The sequence below is a fragment of the Lissotriton vulgaris genome, chromosome 3_1, assembly GCF_964263255.1.
Source record: "Lissotriton vulgaris chromosome 3_1, aLisVul1.2, whole genome shotgun sequence".
In the NCBI taxonomy this organism is placed as follows: Eukaryota; Metazoa; Chordata; class Amphibia; order Caudata; family Salamandridae; genus Lissotriton; species Lissotriton vulgaris.
This window is the reverse complement of record NC_141689.1, coordinates 411,160,636-411,180,128: the sequence shown is the minus strand read 5'-3', so window position 1 is coordinate 411,180,128 and position 19,493 is coordinate 411,160,636. Positions and strand designations below refer to the sequence as shown.

The window sequence follows — 19,493 nt, the reverse complement described above, 5'->3', positions numbered from 1 at the left end:
AAGGAAGAAAACGACAGGGAAGACAGAAAGAAAAAAGGGGGTAAACTTCGCAAGTTCATGATCTTACAGTTCCCACCCTAAATCTGTATCGTGATCCTCTTGTTAAAAACAGTCTTTTCATCTAATTATACAGAGTGTGGCCTCTGAGGTTTAATGCCCTCTTTTAGTTCCATTTGGAATTAAGTGAGCTATCATGCCCCACTATTGATTACAAACTTTGGGGCATTCACATGGTTACTGATATGGTTAATGCAGATGAGGTTGATGACATTTTCAGGCCAATCAGGCCAATCGTTGTAATGTAGGGGGAATATTCTTTCAATGACTAGATTCTAGAGGGTTTTTGGTTTAAAAGGGAGTGACTATACCCTACTATCTATCACAAGTTTTATGCTATTTCTATTACTAGAGATGTGGTTAACTAAGCTAGAGTTAATATTGTTTGTTGAACTACAAACGTCACGGTGATGACGTTGTTTCGTTAGGTCTGATCCACATTTACATACAAAACATTTAAGTTGCTCGTTTACAATTACTTGAAACAATTTGCACACAGCCCATTGAATGTGTGGTGAATTGCCACACTTTGGTTTATAATTGGAGATGGTGCTGTTATGGCAAAATAGATCGGAAAGATCACCCTGTGCCGAACTACAGACGCCATGGGTGTGACGTCATCTTGTAGTCCGTAGGCATGATCTCGAGAGACCTCGGGAATGTGAAGCCACGTCACTGTTGTTGCTCGGAATCGAAGGGCAAGTAACTTTCTGAACCCTTTAATATTTAATATTGACTGATTTTCGAGGGGTCTAGTAAACTAAAGGTGTTGCGAAGCCTAGAAGGTGTTAGCTCGTCCCGCCTGTGTTCAATTGGATATACGAAGAGGTGACGAGTATGTGGCTGCAGAGCACAGTAAGATAAATAAAGTTCTTATAGTACCCTGAAAAAGTGTGTTTAAATGTTTCTATGTCACTGCAGCGATCAGACGCTTAGAATGATAACTACTAAACACGTGGTATGAGCAATTACGTTAGAGATAAAAGGAGGACTCCTAGTCTTTTCGGTGCCTCCCCCTTGACTCAGTAAACGTCTGAGGTACCGACAGACAGGTAGGCTGTAAGAATTGTGTAGCAGTTTCTAGTTTCAGATGGCGCTCTGCTAATGTAGAGGTTTGATAACTTGAGGATTGCCTAAAGTTTGTTGGTTTGTACCTGGTTGCCAAAAAGCTATCTGAGGTTTTATAAGGTTGGTTGGGTGGTACCGGTTTACTTCTAAATCAACTGAGGACCACAGGTAATATGAACCTGTTTGAAAGTTTGATGGGGATGCACGTTACAGCGGTCTCTAGCAATGAGAAGGAAGTGCATAGGCTGTTGACAACATCTATGTACAGCTGTTCGTGAATATTACACTTTAATCTACGTTTTTTTAAAGAATGAGCACAACCGAGTGAGCATAGTGATGTGAGGGGAGTCCTTTGCGGGGCACTCCTTACACTACTAACTGCTGGGTATGTGGAATGATGCCAGCTCATCAGAAGGGAGGAACGCCTTTTATTCCCTTGCCATTCTCACATAATGGCTCCTGTAGCGCCTGGTTTGCATTGTGTGGGCTTCTGAAATTAGTAAAAAGGTTTTGCTAATGTAGGAAGACTCAATGCCAAGCTCAACAGGGTTTGTTACCCCGATAAAGAAGGAGATCCCCAAGCCAAAGGGACTGTATGGGAAATGGAGGAATATCGCACAGGGTAAAGGGACCAGGCTGTCCTGGAAAAAACATAGGCGTAAAGTAACCCAAGGAGATATGAGCTTACCAGATCTTCAGCTCTATTGTTGGGTTTATCAATTAAAAAATGCCAGGATGTTATTACTTATCCCAGATGACTTGCTGATGGGCAGCATGTTTAAAGCCATGTTAGATCGGGTAGCGGAGTATGGCTTTATGTATAAGTTTCGCTCTCCAAATTTTTTTTCATAAAGTCTGCCTGAAGACGCTGCGTATGGTGGCCAAAAGGTTCCTTGTCTAGATTTAAATTTATCAGCTTACATCATGGTGCAAGAGTCAATGCTGATCTCTAGTGGAGGACAATCAGATGGCAACTGATCTAAAAACCAGGCTCCAAGGAAGAAAGAAATTGCTTTATGGTATAATTATCTTCTGGCTGCTCTTCACTACTTGCTTAGTGAAGAGCAGAAAGAGTTATGGCAAGTATCTATCGACATGCTTTCCCCTGTGATTAAATCTGCTGCACTCAGAAGAAACCACTTTTTTACACTCCACAGAATATACTGGACCTCTCTTAAAGTGTCCAGACTTAAGGGCGGAGGAGATCCTAGATGCTGGAGGTGTGAATCTGACGACGTTCATATATTTAATTTTTGACCTAAGATACAATAATTTTGGAGTGATCTCCAGGGTCCTGGGTGCCGATGTGAAAGTAAGCCCAATTTTCATCTTATTTTGCATTGTACCTATGTCGGGAGGGGCAATAGTCCAGATTGGGACATACCATGGTGATTTACCTCATATTATTGGCAAGGAGAGAGATTTGTAAGCTGTGGCCCCAGGAAGCTCCTCCTAGTTGGAATGTCTGGTGGAACTCTGTCAAGTATTTTAGAGCTGTTGATCAAGGGGTAAATGTTTCTAGAGGAAGGCCAGATTCTGGGTTGTTTTGGAACTGGTTGAATGATCCTCTTTGAGATGATTTTATTTTATTTTACTTTACGTTATAATTGATTAAGGTACAGGATATGTTTCTATGATTAAAACCTCTGGGTCAGCTCAAGTTGTGTATACACTGGCATTCCCCGTAAAGAAAATACCAGCTGAGATGAAGATACACCAAAGTTATGCGCACGAGAGGTGGACCAGGTCGAGAGGTGGCAGTAGCTAGAGAGGTCATATGAGGAAAAAAAAGGAAGATAGGATAACATAAGTTAGGATAAGATAAGATAATGTAAGATAGGATAAGATAAAATACAATAAGATAGGATAGGATAACCAGAGGTGGGAAAGAGTAAAGGTTTAAAAGGGGAAGAATATAATTGGACTAAGGTAGAGAAATAGTAGCGTTAGGTGTATTAACATCAATATCAATGCCACTATTCATATTCAAGAAAGGTGTCCAAACCTGAAGGAATATGTCAGTTTGATTCTGGAGGTTGTAAATCACTTTTTCGTGTGATGCTGTGTGTATCATAATTGTCAGCCATTCGTCTTGTGAAGGAGGAGATGTGGAATTCCAATGACGCAAGATACAAATTTTTGTGGTGGCCAGTGCTGTGTGAAAAACACGGCGTTGGGGTTTGGAGAGTTTTGGGGAGAGACGGAGATCATGAAGAAGTATATTAGCAGGCGGAAGAGATAAAGGCATTGTAGATCGTAAGATTCTACCTACATAAGTCCAGTAAGGTTATCATCGTTGGGCAGTCACGTATAAAGTGTGCAGAGTCACAATTGGTATTAGGGCACCTCCAGCAGTTAGCATGTGAGAGTAAACCAACCTTCTGTAGTTTTGCAGGGGACCAATGCCACTCATGAAGGATTTTTGAAAAGGCAGAATTGTAGTCTAGCTTCACAGGTGCCTTTGTCTAAATTTTCCAGCATTTCCTCCCATTCCTCATCATTGTAAGATACTGAAAGCCGATTCTGCCATTTGAGTTGTAGCGTCTGTGACAGGAGTTGAGAGTGAAGGTGCATTGTAAAAATTTTGTAGAGACCAGATGTTACTCCTTTATATTTACTCCAAATGTTTAAATATGTGACTATGTGTTAAGTTTGAAGCATGGAAGAAGATATATGTAGACTACTTTTTACAACCTCTTATGGCGAATCTCCACTCTTTCATAAAAGACACAGGAGATTTTTGATGAAAAAAAAAATCAATGAAATCGAGTGGTGACCTGGTAATGTTCTAATAGCCATGGATATAGCTTCGCTATATACTGGTATTCATCATGTCCATGGTTTGGAAGCAGTGAAGCACTTTCTTAATAACTGTGCCATTTGTTTGCATGACTACAATTGTATGCTACTTGAAATGATAGATGTGTGCCTCAACAACAATCTATTTTTGTTTAATAAAATCTTACACAAACATCTGAGAGGGGTTGCAATGGGGGCGTGCTTTTTTCCGACCTACGCCTGTTTATTGGTGGGACGGTGGGAGGAGCACGTCCACAGAGTAACTCACAAGGAGATTTCGGATATCCATTTAAAATTCTATTGTAGGTACATCGACGAGGTATTTATTATATGGGAAGGCACGGAACAAGCTGCTGTTCAATTTGTAGCATCGATCAATGACAATTCAATGAATCTTCAGTTCACTGCCACTTTCAGCACACAAAGGGTAGAAGTTGTAGATGTAGAGGTATTAATCTGTGACAATCAGATCCAAAGTAAGCTTCACAGAAAATGCACCGCAGGTAACTCTACACTACACGCCACCAGCGCCCACCTTCCACACCTTATTCACAGCATACCATATGGCGAATTTCTACGCTTACAACGCATATGCAGTCTTGAGTCTGGTTAAGACCATGTCAAAAAGAGGCTCTTGACCGTTTCTTAGCCAGGGGTACACATTTTCCAATTTACAAATGGCCTTGGATAAGGCCAATTCCTTACCACGTGAGCACTGTCTTAAAACTAAAAAAGAACGCAATGCAGAAAGATTTGTTGAATCTACATCATCTGACACTCAACCTATTAGATTCATTACCACCTATTACAAACAGTAAAAGAGCATTGAAAAATTGTTTACAAACACTGGCCTATTATCCTGACGGATTTAACATTGAAATGTCTGTTACCAACCCTCCCTGACATCACATTCATGAGGGCACCCTATATGAGTGATGCCTTGGTCAAATAAAACCCAGAACTAACACTTAAATCCACTTGGCTTTCTAAATCTGGCTTTTTTAAATGTTGTTCTTGCCGGGCATGTAAGTTTGGAGTCAACTTGCCCAAGTATCGAACAGCGTTTAGTGGCATTCCAGTCCAAATAAAAGATCATTACACATGCCGGACTAAATTTGCTGTGCACTTACTTGAATTCACTTGTCATCTTAAGTATATCGGCAGTACAAAACTGCCAGTGTTCAATTGGATATTACAGCACTTGCGTGCAATCGTTAAATCAGATTCCAACTATCCAGTTGCCCGACACTTTAAAGCCATCCATGATAAAGTCAGTGATCTTAAATACTCTGATTGGGGCAGTTCCTCCTTCTATTCGTGGGGGAAATAGAGAGAGGAAGTTGCGACAGTTAGAGTCATCCTTTATTTTAACCCTCGACACAAGAATGCCAAATGGTTTGAATACCAGCAAGGACCTGAATAACTATTTATAACAACAATGGCTGCAGGGTCCTCCAGAGGGAATAGCTTGGCTATATAATGTACATTTGGAGTATTAACTCACTGTCTCTTCCGTTCAAGTTCTTGTTATCCAATTCGTATAGACCAGTGCTTTTCTAACATCTAAATATTGTAATTATGAATCTATTTTGCGTTGTTTGGACATATATAACTGATATCATTTGTACTGTATAAAAGGTTGGCACCTACAGTTTATGGACTAAGCATTAGAACTTTAACTATAAACCTGCGGGTTCTGTCTTTTATAGTTCTATTTCCGACTTCTTGCACAGCCCCACTTTCATGTTTACCAGTGTTTATTAGGGGATTTTTTATTATTTTTTAATGTCAGCACTATCAGCATATTTTAATGGCGCGTTTTTTATCTAGTTGATGCTTATTTATGACTCTGCATGTACAACAAGATTATAATGTTGAGTTTTATTCCATCTGACAACTCTGGTATATTTTAAAAGACTGTTTAAATATTTAAGGGTCTTTCGGATATATTAAGTAGGTTAATAGAGATATCATTTTGGCATTATATCAATTGGGGGCACTTTCCATTAAGCAAGCCATTGGGTGCTTAGACTTCGCTCTTCATAGGATTTTATTACTTATGCCACACAACACGTAGAGAACTGAATGTCGTTCAACCTGTGAAAAAATCGTTTGTTTATATTGAAAGTTTACCTAGAGTTTATGTCAAGCAATGCGTTGTTAATGTTAACATTGAAGTATGTGAATCATAATCAACACTAATTTGAGAAAAATACTTTTTTCAAATTGTATTCCCCCTAAAGTAGTGTGTTTTCTAGGTCTTCTTTTCACTAATTTACCAATACCTTACTATGATTGGCTGCACTGAATTTAAATGCAGTGACTCATCACCAGCGCGTCAGCTGATCAAGATCGCTATGGCGATCGAAATGCATCTGGGGCGGACACTTGACTGTTTCACTTGGGTGAGTATCAAATAAATTATGGAACTGTGAACCCGTGCCTGTGGATTCTTTAGAATACGTTGGTGGTCCGTACCTCTGGTTCACCTTATTGTACTTTTGGTATAATTTAATTTATTACAATGCAATCAATTCTTTTGGTTTTTCATTTTTCTTGGTTTGTTTTCTGACTTTATTACAGTTTTGCTACTGCATAAATACTTTATACATTGTCTCGAAGTTAAGCTTATCTGCTGTGCCATAGCTCAGGTTTATTTTGCGACTTTAGTGATTCACGCGGACAAGAACTAGGATTATTACTTGAGGTGGGCAGTTATCCTCCTGAGCTAATATTCCAAATTCTAAAAATCTGCCTATACTTTTGGCCCCTGTAGACAGATCTGCACCAAATTTGCCACTTGCTTAGTGCAGTTACCTAAGGTCCAGCAGGCCAAAAACAACTGAACAGATTTACGCCAAACCGGACATGAAAATACAACTTTATGGATAAAGCAAAGTTTGGTTGGTTTGGTGTAAATTCATTATGCAGTTTATGACATATTAGCCTTTTTAAAAAGTGCTGGGTTGGCTTGAAAGTGTTTACACCTTTGCATATCTTGTTCATTTAACATTGTGATTTATCAATCAAATGTACATTTTTTTTTTATGTGATTGGTTGATAAAGATCAGATTTTATTTTCCCTGCCATCTTGAATATCCATGATTTTTGTGCAACAGCATGAAGTCTGCATTGAAGATAACATTTTCACAAGTAAGTTGGAAGGCATTGAGAGAGGGGCCTGATACCAGTGAGTGTTGGGCAGTTGTTGCTATGGTAAAATTGCATTCATGTGGCCTTGTTTTTTTTTAATTTAGAAAAAGTACATCACTATCAGAAGAAAACAAAAATCTGAAAAATCAAAATGTTTGAGTCCAAATGGCTATGGTTATGAGAAGGTGCCGGTAGGATGCACAAACAGTATTTGCACGTCTGGATGAAGGCCAGCCTTCCAGCCGAGCCCCACTAAGCAAGGTCTAAGACTATGTGCCTTGGAGATTTAGCCATCTGAAGTGGGTTGGGCAAAGGGCTTGGCTGAGCTCTGCAGCCAATCCCTGATGCACATGGCTTGCACAACACCACATGGGTACATGGCAAGTGACTAATGTACATTAAAAAACATAGAAATTCACTGGGGGAAAAAAGTTTAAGCTTAGTTATGATTCAGACTACAAAGCTGTAAAACATAAGCAATTCGCCAGTTATGGTATACAATAAACACCATACCTCAGATCTAGTAGGCAGCTTTTTCCCCTCATGTACCATTGGCAAAAGGGTGCAATAAGCATGGCAGGTGTCTGGTTAATTTGTGTTGCTTTTATTTGCATTCTGTTGCCCCTGCTGTTATCGATTCCTTCCTTTAGCCACTGAAGTAATCACGCGCATCAACTCATGCACCCGCAACCACTTTTGATACTTGTTTTCCCCAATTGCACCTATTCCCTCTAGTTTCTAAAATAAAAAGGAAAAATTGGAGTTAAACTTTTTTTTTACGAATTCAATAAAAGGTTTTAAGAATCAACAAACTTTAGAAGTAGACACTTGGGGCCAGCTGTAGGTAAATTAGATTTACCGATTTTTAATTACCGAATTTTACCGATTCGGTAATTAAAAATCGGTAAATCTAATGTGTGGATATGTAGGTATATCCAGATGTTAAAATACCGAATCTTTAACAATCGGTATTTACCGATTCTGTAAATACAGAATCGGTAATGGCCATTCATTCCTATGGGCTTCAAAGCCCATAGGAATGAATGGGCATTACCGATTCTGTATTTACAGAATCGGTAAATACCGATTCACACAAGGGTGTAGGGGGTGTCACTTTGACACCCTCTGCCACCCCCAAAACAGGCACGGGTGCCATGTGGCAGGCAGACCTGCCCTAAGGGCAGGTCTGCCTGTCACATGGCATAGGTGTGCATGCACACATGTGCATGCACACCTGAATCGGTATTTTACCATCAAATTGGATTTGATGGTAAAATACCGATTCGTTAAGGCTCCTGGGACTCTGAAGAGTCCCACCTACATCAGAGAATTACCGAATCGGTAAAAATACCGATTCGGTATTTTACAGAATCGGTAATTTTACCGAATCGGTAAAATTACCGATTCTGTAAAAATGAGCCCCTACATACCATTTCAGGTATACCGGTCGGTAACGGCCGAAAATAACCATTTTCGGCCGTTACCGACCGACCTACATCGGGCCCTTGGTGTGCGTTTTTCTTGGTGGCTCTTCTTTTCATGATCTATGGTGAAGTACTTGTAAACAGAGGTACTGAATTTATGCGATTTTGCAGTCAACGTTCTCAGCAAGATTATAGATTTGCCGCATTTGCCACATAATCCATCATTTTTGCATAATATGCAGATTTTAACAAAAACAAACATTGATTCTAGCTCCAACAGATCAACAGCCATTTAAAAAGCTTCAACGTGTTGTCACTTTGTGGAAGGCCCTTTAAAGAGGTAGCCATTATAAAGAATTGGGTGACACAAAAAGGTACAGGACCTGGGTATGATTAGTTATAGAAAACAATGGTCCTAGACCTAAATTTGATATTGAACAAAGCAAGGATATAATCGTTAATTCCTTATTTTGAGCTTGAATTGCTCATAGTAATAAATACAATCATTCAACGGATTATGCAACAACCCAGACAAAATTATTGGGGAATAATATATTTTATTCCACCAATTTTAAACAATAAGTTAAAGGTTCATTTAATACTTGGGCACTTTTGGTACATAAGGAGGGCACTCCTAAGAACGTGCAAGAGAGAAGTGCTCGAGAATTGAAAGGTGGGTGAAAAGAGCAAAGGTTTGTGATCTTTTTTTTAAACATATAGAAATATAGACGGGTTCACGGTTTCCAGTCGCTTTTTCTTGGCCACATTTAGTATTCAAACATAGTTAAAAATCACTAATGTCACAAATTAACCATCCTGTTTAGCATGTTTTTACAAATCAGGGATATTTGTGGTCCAAGAGGGGTAAATGGAGGCATCGACGTTTCGACCCAGCTTATTGCTGGTGGGTAAGTGGGGTCTCAGCCTGCGGGACTTCTTCAGGACGGGAGGACCACCTCAGTACCAAGGTGTTATCAGACTCCCTTGTGTAGTTCAAGGCAGTCAGGGTAACCAATAACCGATGCAGGGCATCGTCGTATGTATCCAAAGATTTCTCATGGAGTTAGCCAGATCCCACGTGTCGGTCAGTAGGGGCTTCCTAATCCTATAGGGAAGGGAGTGATCCTCTCCTGATTAGGTACTCGCGTGATCACTGCCAGTTTGCGCTTAGTGCAAAGGATTCAGTCGGGATAGCGAGGTCTCATCCCAGCTGGAAGGATTAATTATTTTCCTTGCGTGTGCCAACGAGGTCACTGGGAAAAAGGGCATCGTCACTTCGCGTCCAACACAAGTCAGTTACAATAAATAATCCAAGTTGAGTCCAATTTCTTGACCTGATGTAGATTGCATTTTATAACAACACGTAAACTACAAAATCAATGCATCAATTAGTAATGAAACACTTGCTGTAGACTTTACAATGACAAAGTCAATATAAGATGATAACATGGTATGTTGAATGCAGTTGATTACAACAAGTGACTCAAACAGTGAACCAGATTCAATGGCCTGATAATAGTGGTCTTGACTTCTCGCAAGAATTTCTTACCTGGAGAAAAAGTAGTCAGCAAGTGTTTCATCACTATGACTTTATCAAAGCTTGACTATAGTAGCATGGAGCCCAAAAAAGTACAAAAGTAAATAAACGAAACTCTCCAATGGGAATATCCCAATTGCCAATGATAACGCTGTACTGGTAACAAAAAAACAAATGTAGTGGGAAATGTAATCCCAAGTTATCTAAAATTTTAGTACGTCCCACTACATTGTTTTGCAATTTCTCGTTACCTGATCATTGAAAATTGGGATATTCCAACTGGAGAATTTCATTCATGACCGAATGTGGATAGGATCTATATTAGGTCATGAACTTGGAATGTAACTTGGATTATTTATTGTAACTGACAGCAACTAGACAGGATCTCGGGGGTTGTATGTTCAGTGTCTAATGTCTTAGTAGTTATTGTTACAGTATGGTATGCTACAGACCCAAGTTAACAGTGTTTCTGGTGGGGGGTTTTCTTCCTTCGCACCTGAAGTGCACTCTTTGGTGGTAGCAAGATGTGTGTCTGAAGAAGCACCGTTTAAATTGATCATCATTGTGTACCACTTTTATTACTATTTTGCTTCTACTGTAAAGCTCATGTCTGGGAAGTGAGGTTATTTATTCCACTGCTACCATTGAGTAATTGGCAAAGACTATAAAAAATGGGTTCTTTAGACGTTCAGTTGTAATACGAATACCACTTCCAGTCCAAAATTCACGTTCCAAAACAGTAAAAAAAAATCATTTTTAACAGCCAATTTACACTGTAGGCATTATGAAGCATAATCTTTAGCATGGTGACAATTCATTATGGAAACTGTTCTTTCCAGTAGAAGGCAAGTGATAAGGAGAAGTGATTGACACTGGATGAAATACTGAGAAGGGGGGTTAACTATGCATATGCTCAAACTATGAATAAGTTAATATAAATAAGCAGAGATAATAAAATTCACTTATAAACGATCACTCACACCTCAATAGGTCACCAGATAGGAAGGAGTCCCTTTTCAGTGAAATATGCAAAACGCTTTTAAATAAATCTAACACTTTTTTTTTTAATAATCAAATGCCCTATTAGTTTGACCAATTAATTTTGCATATTGAATTCAATAGTACATGGTGTGTTTATTGCAAATATGCTCATGATAGGATCGAAGAGGCAAGTACCAACAATGTCCCACAGGATGCCTGGGTTAAATTCTTTAGCGAGCAGTACGCTTCCAGGGATCAGACTGTAATTAGTAGATGTCCGACCCCTTCATTGGCAGAAGACGATATTTTCACGCAGAGCGAAATACTGACTGCCCTTAAGTCAGTTCAAAGTGGTCGTGCTCCTGGCATTGACGGGGTCCCAGCAGATGTTTTTTTAAATGACACTGGAAGGTGGAGCAAATACATTTACCTGCTAATAAACAATATTGCCAGAGGTGCTGATATCCCGGTAACTTGGAGGGGTGCTGTAATCATCCCTATATATAAAAAGGGAGATCGTATCCAGCCTTGTAACTACCGCCCTATCAGCTCAATAGATACTATCCAAAAAATTGTGGGGCGAGTGATCGTAAACAGGTTGCTCGATTGGGCGGAGGACAATAGCATTCTATCCCCCTTTCAGGCTGGATTCCGCAGGGCAACCAGCACTGTGGACCAAGTCTTTCGTTTTCAGCTGATCCAGTGGAGGACCGTGGTGCTAGGCGGAGGCAGCCTATACGCGGCATTTGTTGATCTGCGGGCTGCCTTCGACCTGGTACCAAGGGCAAAACTGTGGGAAGTGCTTGCGGCTCTAGGGGTCCCAGGGGACTTGTTGACTTTGATCATGCAATTGCATGAAGGGAACTATGCCAAAATTCGATGGGGTGGGTACGGTAACGATACAGCCGAATTTCCCGTTGAGCGCGGGGTTCGGCAAGGGTGCTCAATGGACCCAACTTTGTTCACCCTTTTTATCAATGGTATTGCTTCCCGCATGCAATCTCAGGTAGTGGATGCTCCCTTTCTTGCAGGTGTAAAAGTTCCAATTTTAATGTTTGCCGATGATACGTTGATTTTATCCAAAACCCCAAGTGGTCTGCAAAAAGCATTGGTAATATTTGATGAGTTCTGTGTAGACCATGGATTGGAGGTGAATGCTTCCAAAACAAAACTCATGGTTTTCAATCCACATAGAAATTTCAAATCCAAAATTTCCATGAGTGGACGCACTCTGGAGGTTGTAAAATCATTTACCTACCTGGGGATCCTTATTTCAAATGACAATAGGTGGCACCAACATCTCAATATTGCTACATTAAGGCACAAGCAATTAGCTGGCACCGTTATTAAGGAACACAGGAAATCGCTGACTAAACCCATCAAGCCTCCTTTGATAATATACGAGGCAAAAGCAATTGGGTCAGCTTTGTAAGGTGCTGAGCTGCGGGGGCTTGAAAATCTGCAGGAACTCCAAATATCCGAGAATAAATTTTTTAGGATGCTGACAGGTACCCCTCAGAGTAGCCCGTTACTGCCCCTGCGATATGAACTTGGCAGGAGAGAAATTTCGGAAATGGCCAAACTACGTCCGATTCTATATTGGCGCAGGCTCTGGACCACGCCGGAGCTCTCCCACTACGCTGATGGGTTCATTGACGTTATTAAAGCTGACCGCTTCAACAAAATCAGATGGTTCAAATCATTAAAGTTTGCACTATCCGAATTAGGACTAAATGTTTTATGGACCGATCCAGCAGGGGCACCATTTCCCACCAAATCTATTTTAAAAAACATCTTCTGGGAATATGTTGCTAAAAGGAACTTGCTCAGTACCAGCAGTGGGTCCATGACCACCAGTTTCCTTGAAGTTAAAATGTACCCTATTTATGAAATGTATTAGGACTATATTTCGAACCCCTTGGACAGGAAACTGCTTTTCCAACTAAGGGTTGGTTCCCTCCCTCTCCGTAACTTAACATCTAAGTGGAAACCAGGAGGTGTAGCTATTTGTCCTGTATGTGGGGAAGGAAACGAAACCCTTGGTCACTTTTTGTTTTCTTGCCCAGTATATTCTGCCCCAAGGCGTGCCTGGTTGGCACCCATGTGCAGGAACTTAGGCACAAAAAGTAGTATGGTAGCACTGCGCATTGTAAGATCTACTCCTGTAACTTGGATCACAATTGCCACTGCAAAGTATTTGGGGTGGGCGTGGATAATAAGGCAGAGATTGCTAGTAGGATAACTACTCTCTGCCTAGTTGTCCAGAGACTGCTAGACTATTGTCTATTCTCTGTAACTGTTTAGTTAGTTGTTCAGAGACTGCTAGACTACTGTCTATTCTCTGTAACTGCATATCTAGTCGTTCAGAGACTGCTAGACTATGTCTATTCTCTGTAATGGTTTATTTAATGTATCACTCGGTATGGAAATTCAATGATCTTTTAGCATGTGTTACTGTAATCATTTTCTGTATTTTTAAACAGTAATGAACTTTGCACCTGTGTGTATGATGAGTAATAGTTTTTAAAATGTGATCAGTGCTATGTCTAAATGACTGTGTAATTTAATTGACTTTTTATTATATGTTTTATGTCTGCTTTTATGAGTAATACTCGAATAAAGCACTTTTGAAATTGAATTGCAAATATGCATGTTTTCCAGTCTTTTACACATCACACTTTACATTCATGTGTCTCACCGAGTTTGGACATGTGATTATAGAGAGTTGTATGTGCCCATTGAAAGGAGTCTAGTAAAATGTTATGATACATGTTAGATGGGTCTACTGTGTACATGTAACCAGGGTGACATCTAGAGGCAAAAGCTTTAGCCCACCATGATGTAAACCTTGCAATCTGAAATTAATCACTCACGGTGTATGGTGCACTTGCTTACAGCTGACAGTTACACCTGATAAAACGCTCTTGGCTTTAGCGCAAACAGAGGCTGAATGAAACGGCATCCCTGATCTGAAAAATGAACCCATTGCTGAAAGTAGGCGACGATCTTGAATTCAAACAAAATTTGTATATGATCAGCCTTAAAAATCTTCCTTCTTATGTGCCTCACATCTTATGGTCGCTCTAGAAGAAATGACACATCGTACTGAATGTCACCGTACATAAAATCCCCTTAAGGCAATCTAGCTGCAGCACGCAGGAACAACCCCTTACCAATTTTTCATCCACCGTAATGAGTTGCGTGTCTTGGGATTGGTTCTGTGCCAGACGCCATGCGGAAGTACTCAGTGACCTGCAGTGAAATAACTAAAGTTTAAAAAATGGTTCATGCAATAAGAAAATAGAGACAGACAAATCTTACATAAACAAGTTACTTTAATAATATCAGTCTTGCAAAAAAAAATACAAGAGGGAGACACGAGGTAAAAAAAATCCCGTTTCTGCCCAATTAGTTCTGTCTGCTGAGTTTCTGGCAGACTCTCACTTAGCAGTTCACAACAGGCTGAACTTCATCTCAGCCTACAGGCTGTCTGTCACAGACACTGCCAGTGGCAAGGACTGTGCCGATCTATAGGAATGTACAGTGGCTAGTTTGTCACGAACACAAAGCTGCTGCAACTATTTTGGAACTCAGATGCCAGAATGATGGCATCTTAGGAAGTAATATCGGAGGTATGTCCTTAACGTCAAAGATGAACCTGAAGTCAGCCTGGGACATAAAAACACATACCCTCTGTTTTAAAAATCCAACTCGGAGATGCCAAGTGATTTAAAGTGCATGGTTGAATCTACTGTCTTAATCTGCATCAACGTCAGTAATTATCCAACTTCTTTGTTTTTACTTTTAGTTAAGCTGTTTTCGTTAAAAAAGAAACAACCTATCAGAAAAGTAGAACTTATTATTTTCTCCCTGCATGTGAACATTAACTAAAATATGCAATTTGTACAATTGGGTGACCCATCTTCTTTGTTTATTACAGGCTGCACTCTTACACAAGTTCCCTTCAGAATTGCATCGATTTCAATTCTCTTAAGGATGATGTTTGGTAGCTAAGAAGCAACAAATTTAAGTATTGCGATTTTACTATATGGTTAGGAATAAACGTCAGTAAAATTAAGACTTACATGCGATTTGCACTTGTTCCAAAATATTAAGAAATAAAGGTGTCAACTTAACCAGTGGTTCTTAACCCTTTGACCTCTGTGGACACCCAGTGAATCACTATTTTAAATCAGCGGCCTCTGCTTAAGAGAACTCTTATGATTTGATTCTCAAAATAATGCAGAAATATACAGAAACAAGATACACAAAAACAAAGCACGAATTACGAAATCGTTACTGTAAATCACAACACAACATATACAAAAATCCAAAGTTTAATTGGATTGGAAAGGTTGAAGCTTTTCAACATTTGGTCCCATTTCTAAAAAACTATGGGCCATATTATTGGAGAAGTGTGGCTCAGGGGTTAGAGGCGGCAGACCCGGAAGCTGAGATCGATCCTGGACCAGGGTTCAATTCCCCGCCTCGGCGGGTCTTGGGCTAAAAATTCCACGGACTCGATATTTCTCGCTACGGTGCCTTCTCGACTCATGGGTTCACACTCTGCGACTCTGGGCAATAGCTTGCTTAATCTCCACAACGGCCCCTCGCGGCGGGATGCCTGACTTTCACCTTGTGGATACACTGCTGGGGCTATCACACAGGGGAATATCAGGACGGGTTCCCTAAGCAAGCGCCGGGAAACCCACTGCGGGTAGCTGTGCGCTATATAAGCTCAACTACATTTACATTTACATTATCAAGAATGGCGATAACATTATCGCCACTTTAGCGCCACTCAGCAGTACATGATAAACATACCAGGATAGACTACTGGTTAATATCCAAAGAATTAACATCTTGGGTCACGAGATGCAAACCTTCCCCCCCCAACCTCCCTTATCCCGATAGGCTGGTGTTTGTGGTTCAAGCTCGGACAGGAGCGAGAGGCAGCTGTGGCCCTGAAAGTTACAAAAATGGGAGATCTGTTCACAAAGGGAACAGAGATGAGCTGGGAGGTGGTTGAGACTGAGTCACAAGCTCCAACGAGCCTTACTCGATTCCTCTTCTATGAGCTACTCTAGGAGACAACACCCTAAGAGCCCCTAGATATGCATGCATTACCCACCGTATTAAAAGAAGGGGAGCCCTACAAACTAGTAACTCAAATTTACTCAGCAGCGCAAGAAGCCCATAGACCACTCATGACCAAAGCAAGAAAGAAGTGGCAGAGGGAGCTGGGCATAAATATTGACAAGAGCTGGAGATACTGTTGTGAGATGACCAAGGATGTATCGCAAAATGGTTGTCACAAACGAATACAATTCAAGTATATTAACAGAATCTACTACACTCCTGCGCGGTTACATAGACATGGGCACCTGAGCACAGCGGTGTTCCACAGGTATGCAGAACCAACAGTTGGCTTTATGCACGTTGCTTGGCACTGTCCTTAAGTGTTTGCTTTTTGAGAGGCTATATTCCGAGAACTAGAACGTATAACAGGCATTGCACTAGAGATAGATCCGTTCCTAGCCCTATTGGGATACACAAAAGAAACTGAAAATGCACACCGCAAACTGATAGCAATGAGGCTATTATTTTTCAAACGTCATGTAGCGATGCGATGAGCTAAAGGCCCAGTGCCCACAAATGAAGCATGTGCTACGCAGACAAACGATGGACGGAATGCTTAATAAATCATACATTCACCCCCAGTCAAGAGATCTGGGTTAAATCCATCGTTATTCTGCTCACCATGCCACCCCAGTTTACACCCAGCCGTATGCAAATCAGTCTTGACCCTGTGCCTCATGGGAACAGTCCAGACAGAACTGCCAATCCATGAGTGTAAAGAACGGATAGAGCGCTAATTTAGATATGTGGTATCACCACGTTCTCTAGCGAGGCGGAGCGCAGTGTCACTGTCTCTGTAGTGCATGATGTGTGCGATTATAGGTCTCTGGGAGGAGGGGCAGCCCAGATTGGGGCGTGGGCTCAGAGTGCGATGAGCACGCTCCACCACAAAACCCGGGGTAAACTACTCCCTCCCGAATAAGTCAGCGAGCAAGTTTTCAACAAATAGGTCAAGACGGCCGGTGGCAGTGGTGCGTGGCACCCCCAAAATGCAGACATTGTTGCTCCTACTGCACGCTTCAAGGTCTTCATTCTTAATTGCCACATCCTTGAGGATGCGCTCCACTTGTTCTAACCGTTTGGGGCGCTGTGCATTGCCATCCTCCTTGTCTGATATGCGCGCCTCTACCACATCCAGGCGCTGGTCGTGCACTTGAATTTTAGCCCCCATGCTCTCAAGACGTTTATCCAAAGTATCAAAGCGAACATCCAGTGCCCTAAAGCCCGCCCCATTCTCCTGCAATAGTGAAGAAGACTGAGCAGAAGGGTCGTCAACGTGGTCAGGGCCCTCTGGTTCCTCTTAGCAAGCATCTCAAAAGAGAGGGTCCTCTGCTTGAGATCTTCGCGGCCCATGCTGCTGTGAGACCACTCAGGAGAAGCAGCAGCAAAGCGAACCCCGAGCTGTGGGCAGGTTGAGTAAACTAGGATCTTTGATCACTGGGTGAAGTGGGGAGGAATGGAGGCCGGGCCCCGGGCGCAGAAAGAGAAGCAAGTCACTGGTCAGAGCGGTCTCATGGGGGGCATCAAGGAACGCCCCAGATATCAATCAGGTAGACTGGGTTTCCTTGCAGTGGGAATATGGCCAATGTTCAGTAACAGCACTGGGTAGAGCCTGGGCCCCTGGATCGGCATGCAGAGGGCTGGGAGCAGGCACCTGGTGTTGTGTAGGCAGAGGCATGCAGCCAAAGCGCAGGGAGCAGTCGTCCGCTCCTGCTGGGAAGTGGTGCGGCGGGTGTCACGGGCCGTTCAATGCAGCCAGCAGCTGGAGCGTTTGGTACAGTAATCAAAGCAACGGGTTGGCAAGAGGTTTATGCAGCCATGTGGGGAGGATGGGATTGCAACCGGCGCCAGACACGATGCGTTCTCTCTCATCTCCCCACCGTCCTGAACCCATAAATGGCCGGGTGGCTGTCTCCCAGGCCCGCCCGTGGGCCCTGTCCCCGCAGGGCCTCACGGGCGGGCAGGAGCGAATTGTGCAGTCCAGATGCAGTCAAACGTGGTTGCGGCCCGATTGAGTCGAAGATTAGGCGGGGGGAAAGTGCAGGAGAGAAACAGCGCCCGGCGCATTCACCACCGCAGCCAAGGACCGCTACGGTCGGGAACCAGCCTCCGATCGGAACCACTCCCCAGCAGCTCTGCCTGGACTAGGCCCTCTGCATCGATAAGTCACACGCTCCTCCCACAATCTTCCAAGGGCCGGGAACTGGTGCAAGGAATATCATGCAGCGGTCTGAAGGAGTCGCCACGGGCACCGCATGATAAGCGAGCTGATGTTGTCGAGCAGGTGACAGTCACTGCCTCATTTACGTGGAATATTGCCCCTGGGCTGTAAACGGCCGGCGGAGCTTCAATCAATCAATCAAAGCATTTATATAGCGCACTACTCACCCAGAGGGTCTCAAGGCGCTAGGGGAGGGAGGTCCGCTACTGCTCGAACAGCCAGGTCTTGAGTTGCTTCCTGAAGGCGAGGTGGTCCTGGGTCAGGCGGAGGTGGGTCGGGAGGGAGTTCCATGTCTTGGCGGCGAGGTAGGCGAAGGACCGTCCCCCTGTGGTGGCTCTTCGGATGCGGGGGACGGTGGCGAGGGCGTGGCCGGTCGATCGAAGCTGGCGTTTGGGAGCGTAGAAGTTGAGGGGGCTGTTGAGGTATCCTGGGCCTTGGTTGTGTAGGGCTTTGTGTGCGTGGGTGAGGAGTCGGAAGGTGATTCTCTTGTTGACCGGGAGCCAGTGCAGGTCTCTCAGGTGTCCGGAGATGTGGCTGCAACGGGGGATGTCCAGGATGAGTCGTGCTGAGGCGTTCTGGATCTGCTGGAGTCTCTTCTGGAGTTTGGCGGTGGTTCCGGCGTAGAGGGAGTTGCCGTAGTCCAGACGGCTGGTGACGAGGGCCTGGGTGACTGTCTTCCTGGTCTCGGTGGGGATCCACCGGAAGATCTTACGTAGCATGCGCAGGATGTTGAAGCACGACGAGGAGACGGCGTTGACTTGTCTGGTCATGGAGAGGGAGGAGTCCAGGATGACGCCCAGGTTGCGTGCGTGGTCTGTTGGTTTGGGTGCGCTGCCTAGGGCTGGGGGCCACAAGGAGTCGTCCCAGGCGGAGGGTGAGGATCCCAGGATGAGGACTTCCGTCTTGTCCGAGTTCAGTTTCAGGCGGCTGTTCTTCATCCATTCGGCTACCTCTTTCATCCCTTCGTGAAGGTTGGCTCTGGTGGTGGCGGGGTCGTTGGTGAGGGAGAGAATCAGCTGGGTGTCGTCGGCGTAGGAGATGTTGAGGTTGTGCTGGCGTGCGATGTCTGCGAGGGGGCTCATGTAGACGTTGAAGAGGGTTGGACTGAGCGAGG

The 19,493-nt window shown here is 43.0% G+C and overlaps 1 protein-coding gene across 1 annotated transcript in view; it reads right to left on the bottom strand.

Moving 5' to 3' along the window:
* The window catches only part of NDUFS4 (NADH:ubiquinone oxidoreductase subunit S4), a 333,599-nt gene that overhangs the window by 232,056 nt on the left and 82,050 nt on the right, over nucleotides 1–19,493 (bottom strand). Inside the window, exon 2 of the mRNA XM_086960625.1 lies at nucleotides 14,193–14,271. Coding sequence (XP_086816751.1) covers nucleotides 14,193–14,271 — 79 coding nt within the window. The remainder of the gene's footprint in view (nucleotides 1–14,192; nucleotides 14,272–19,493) is intronic.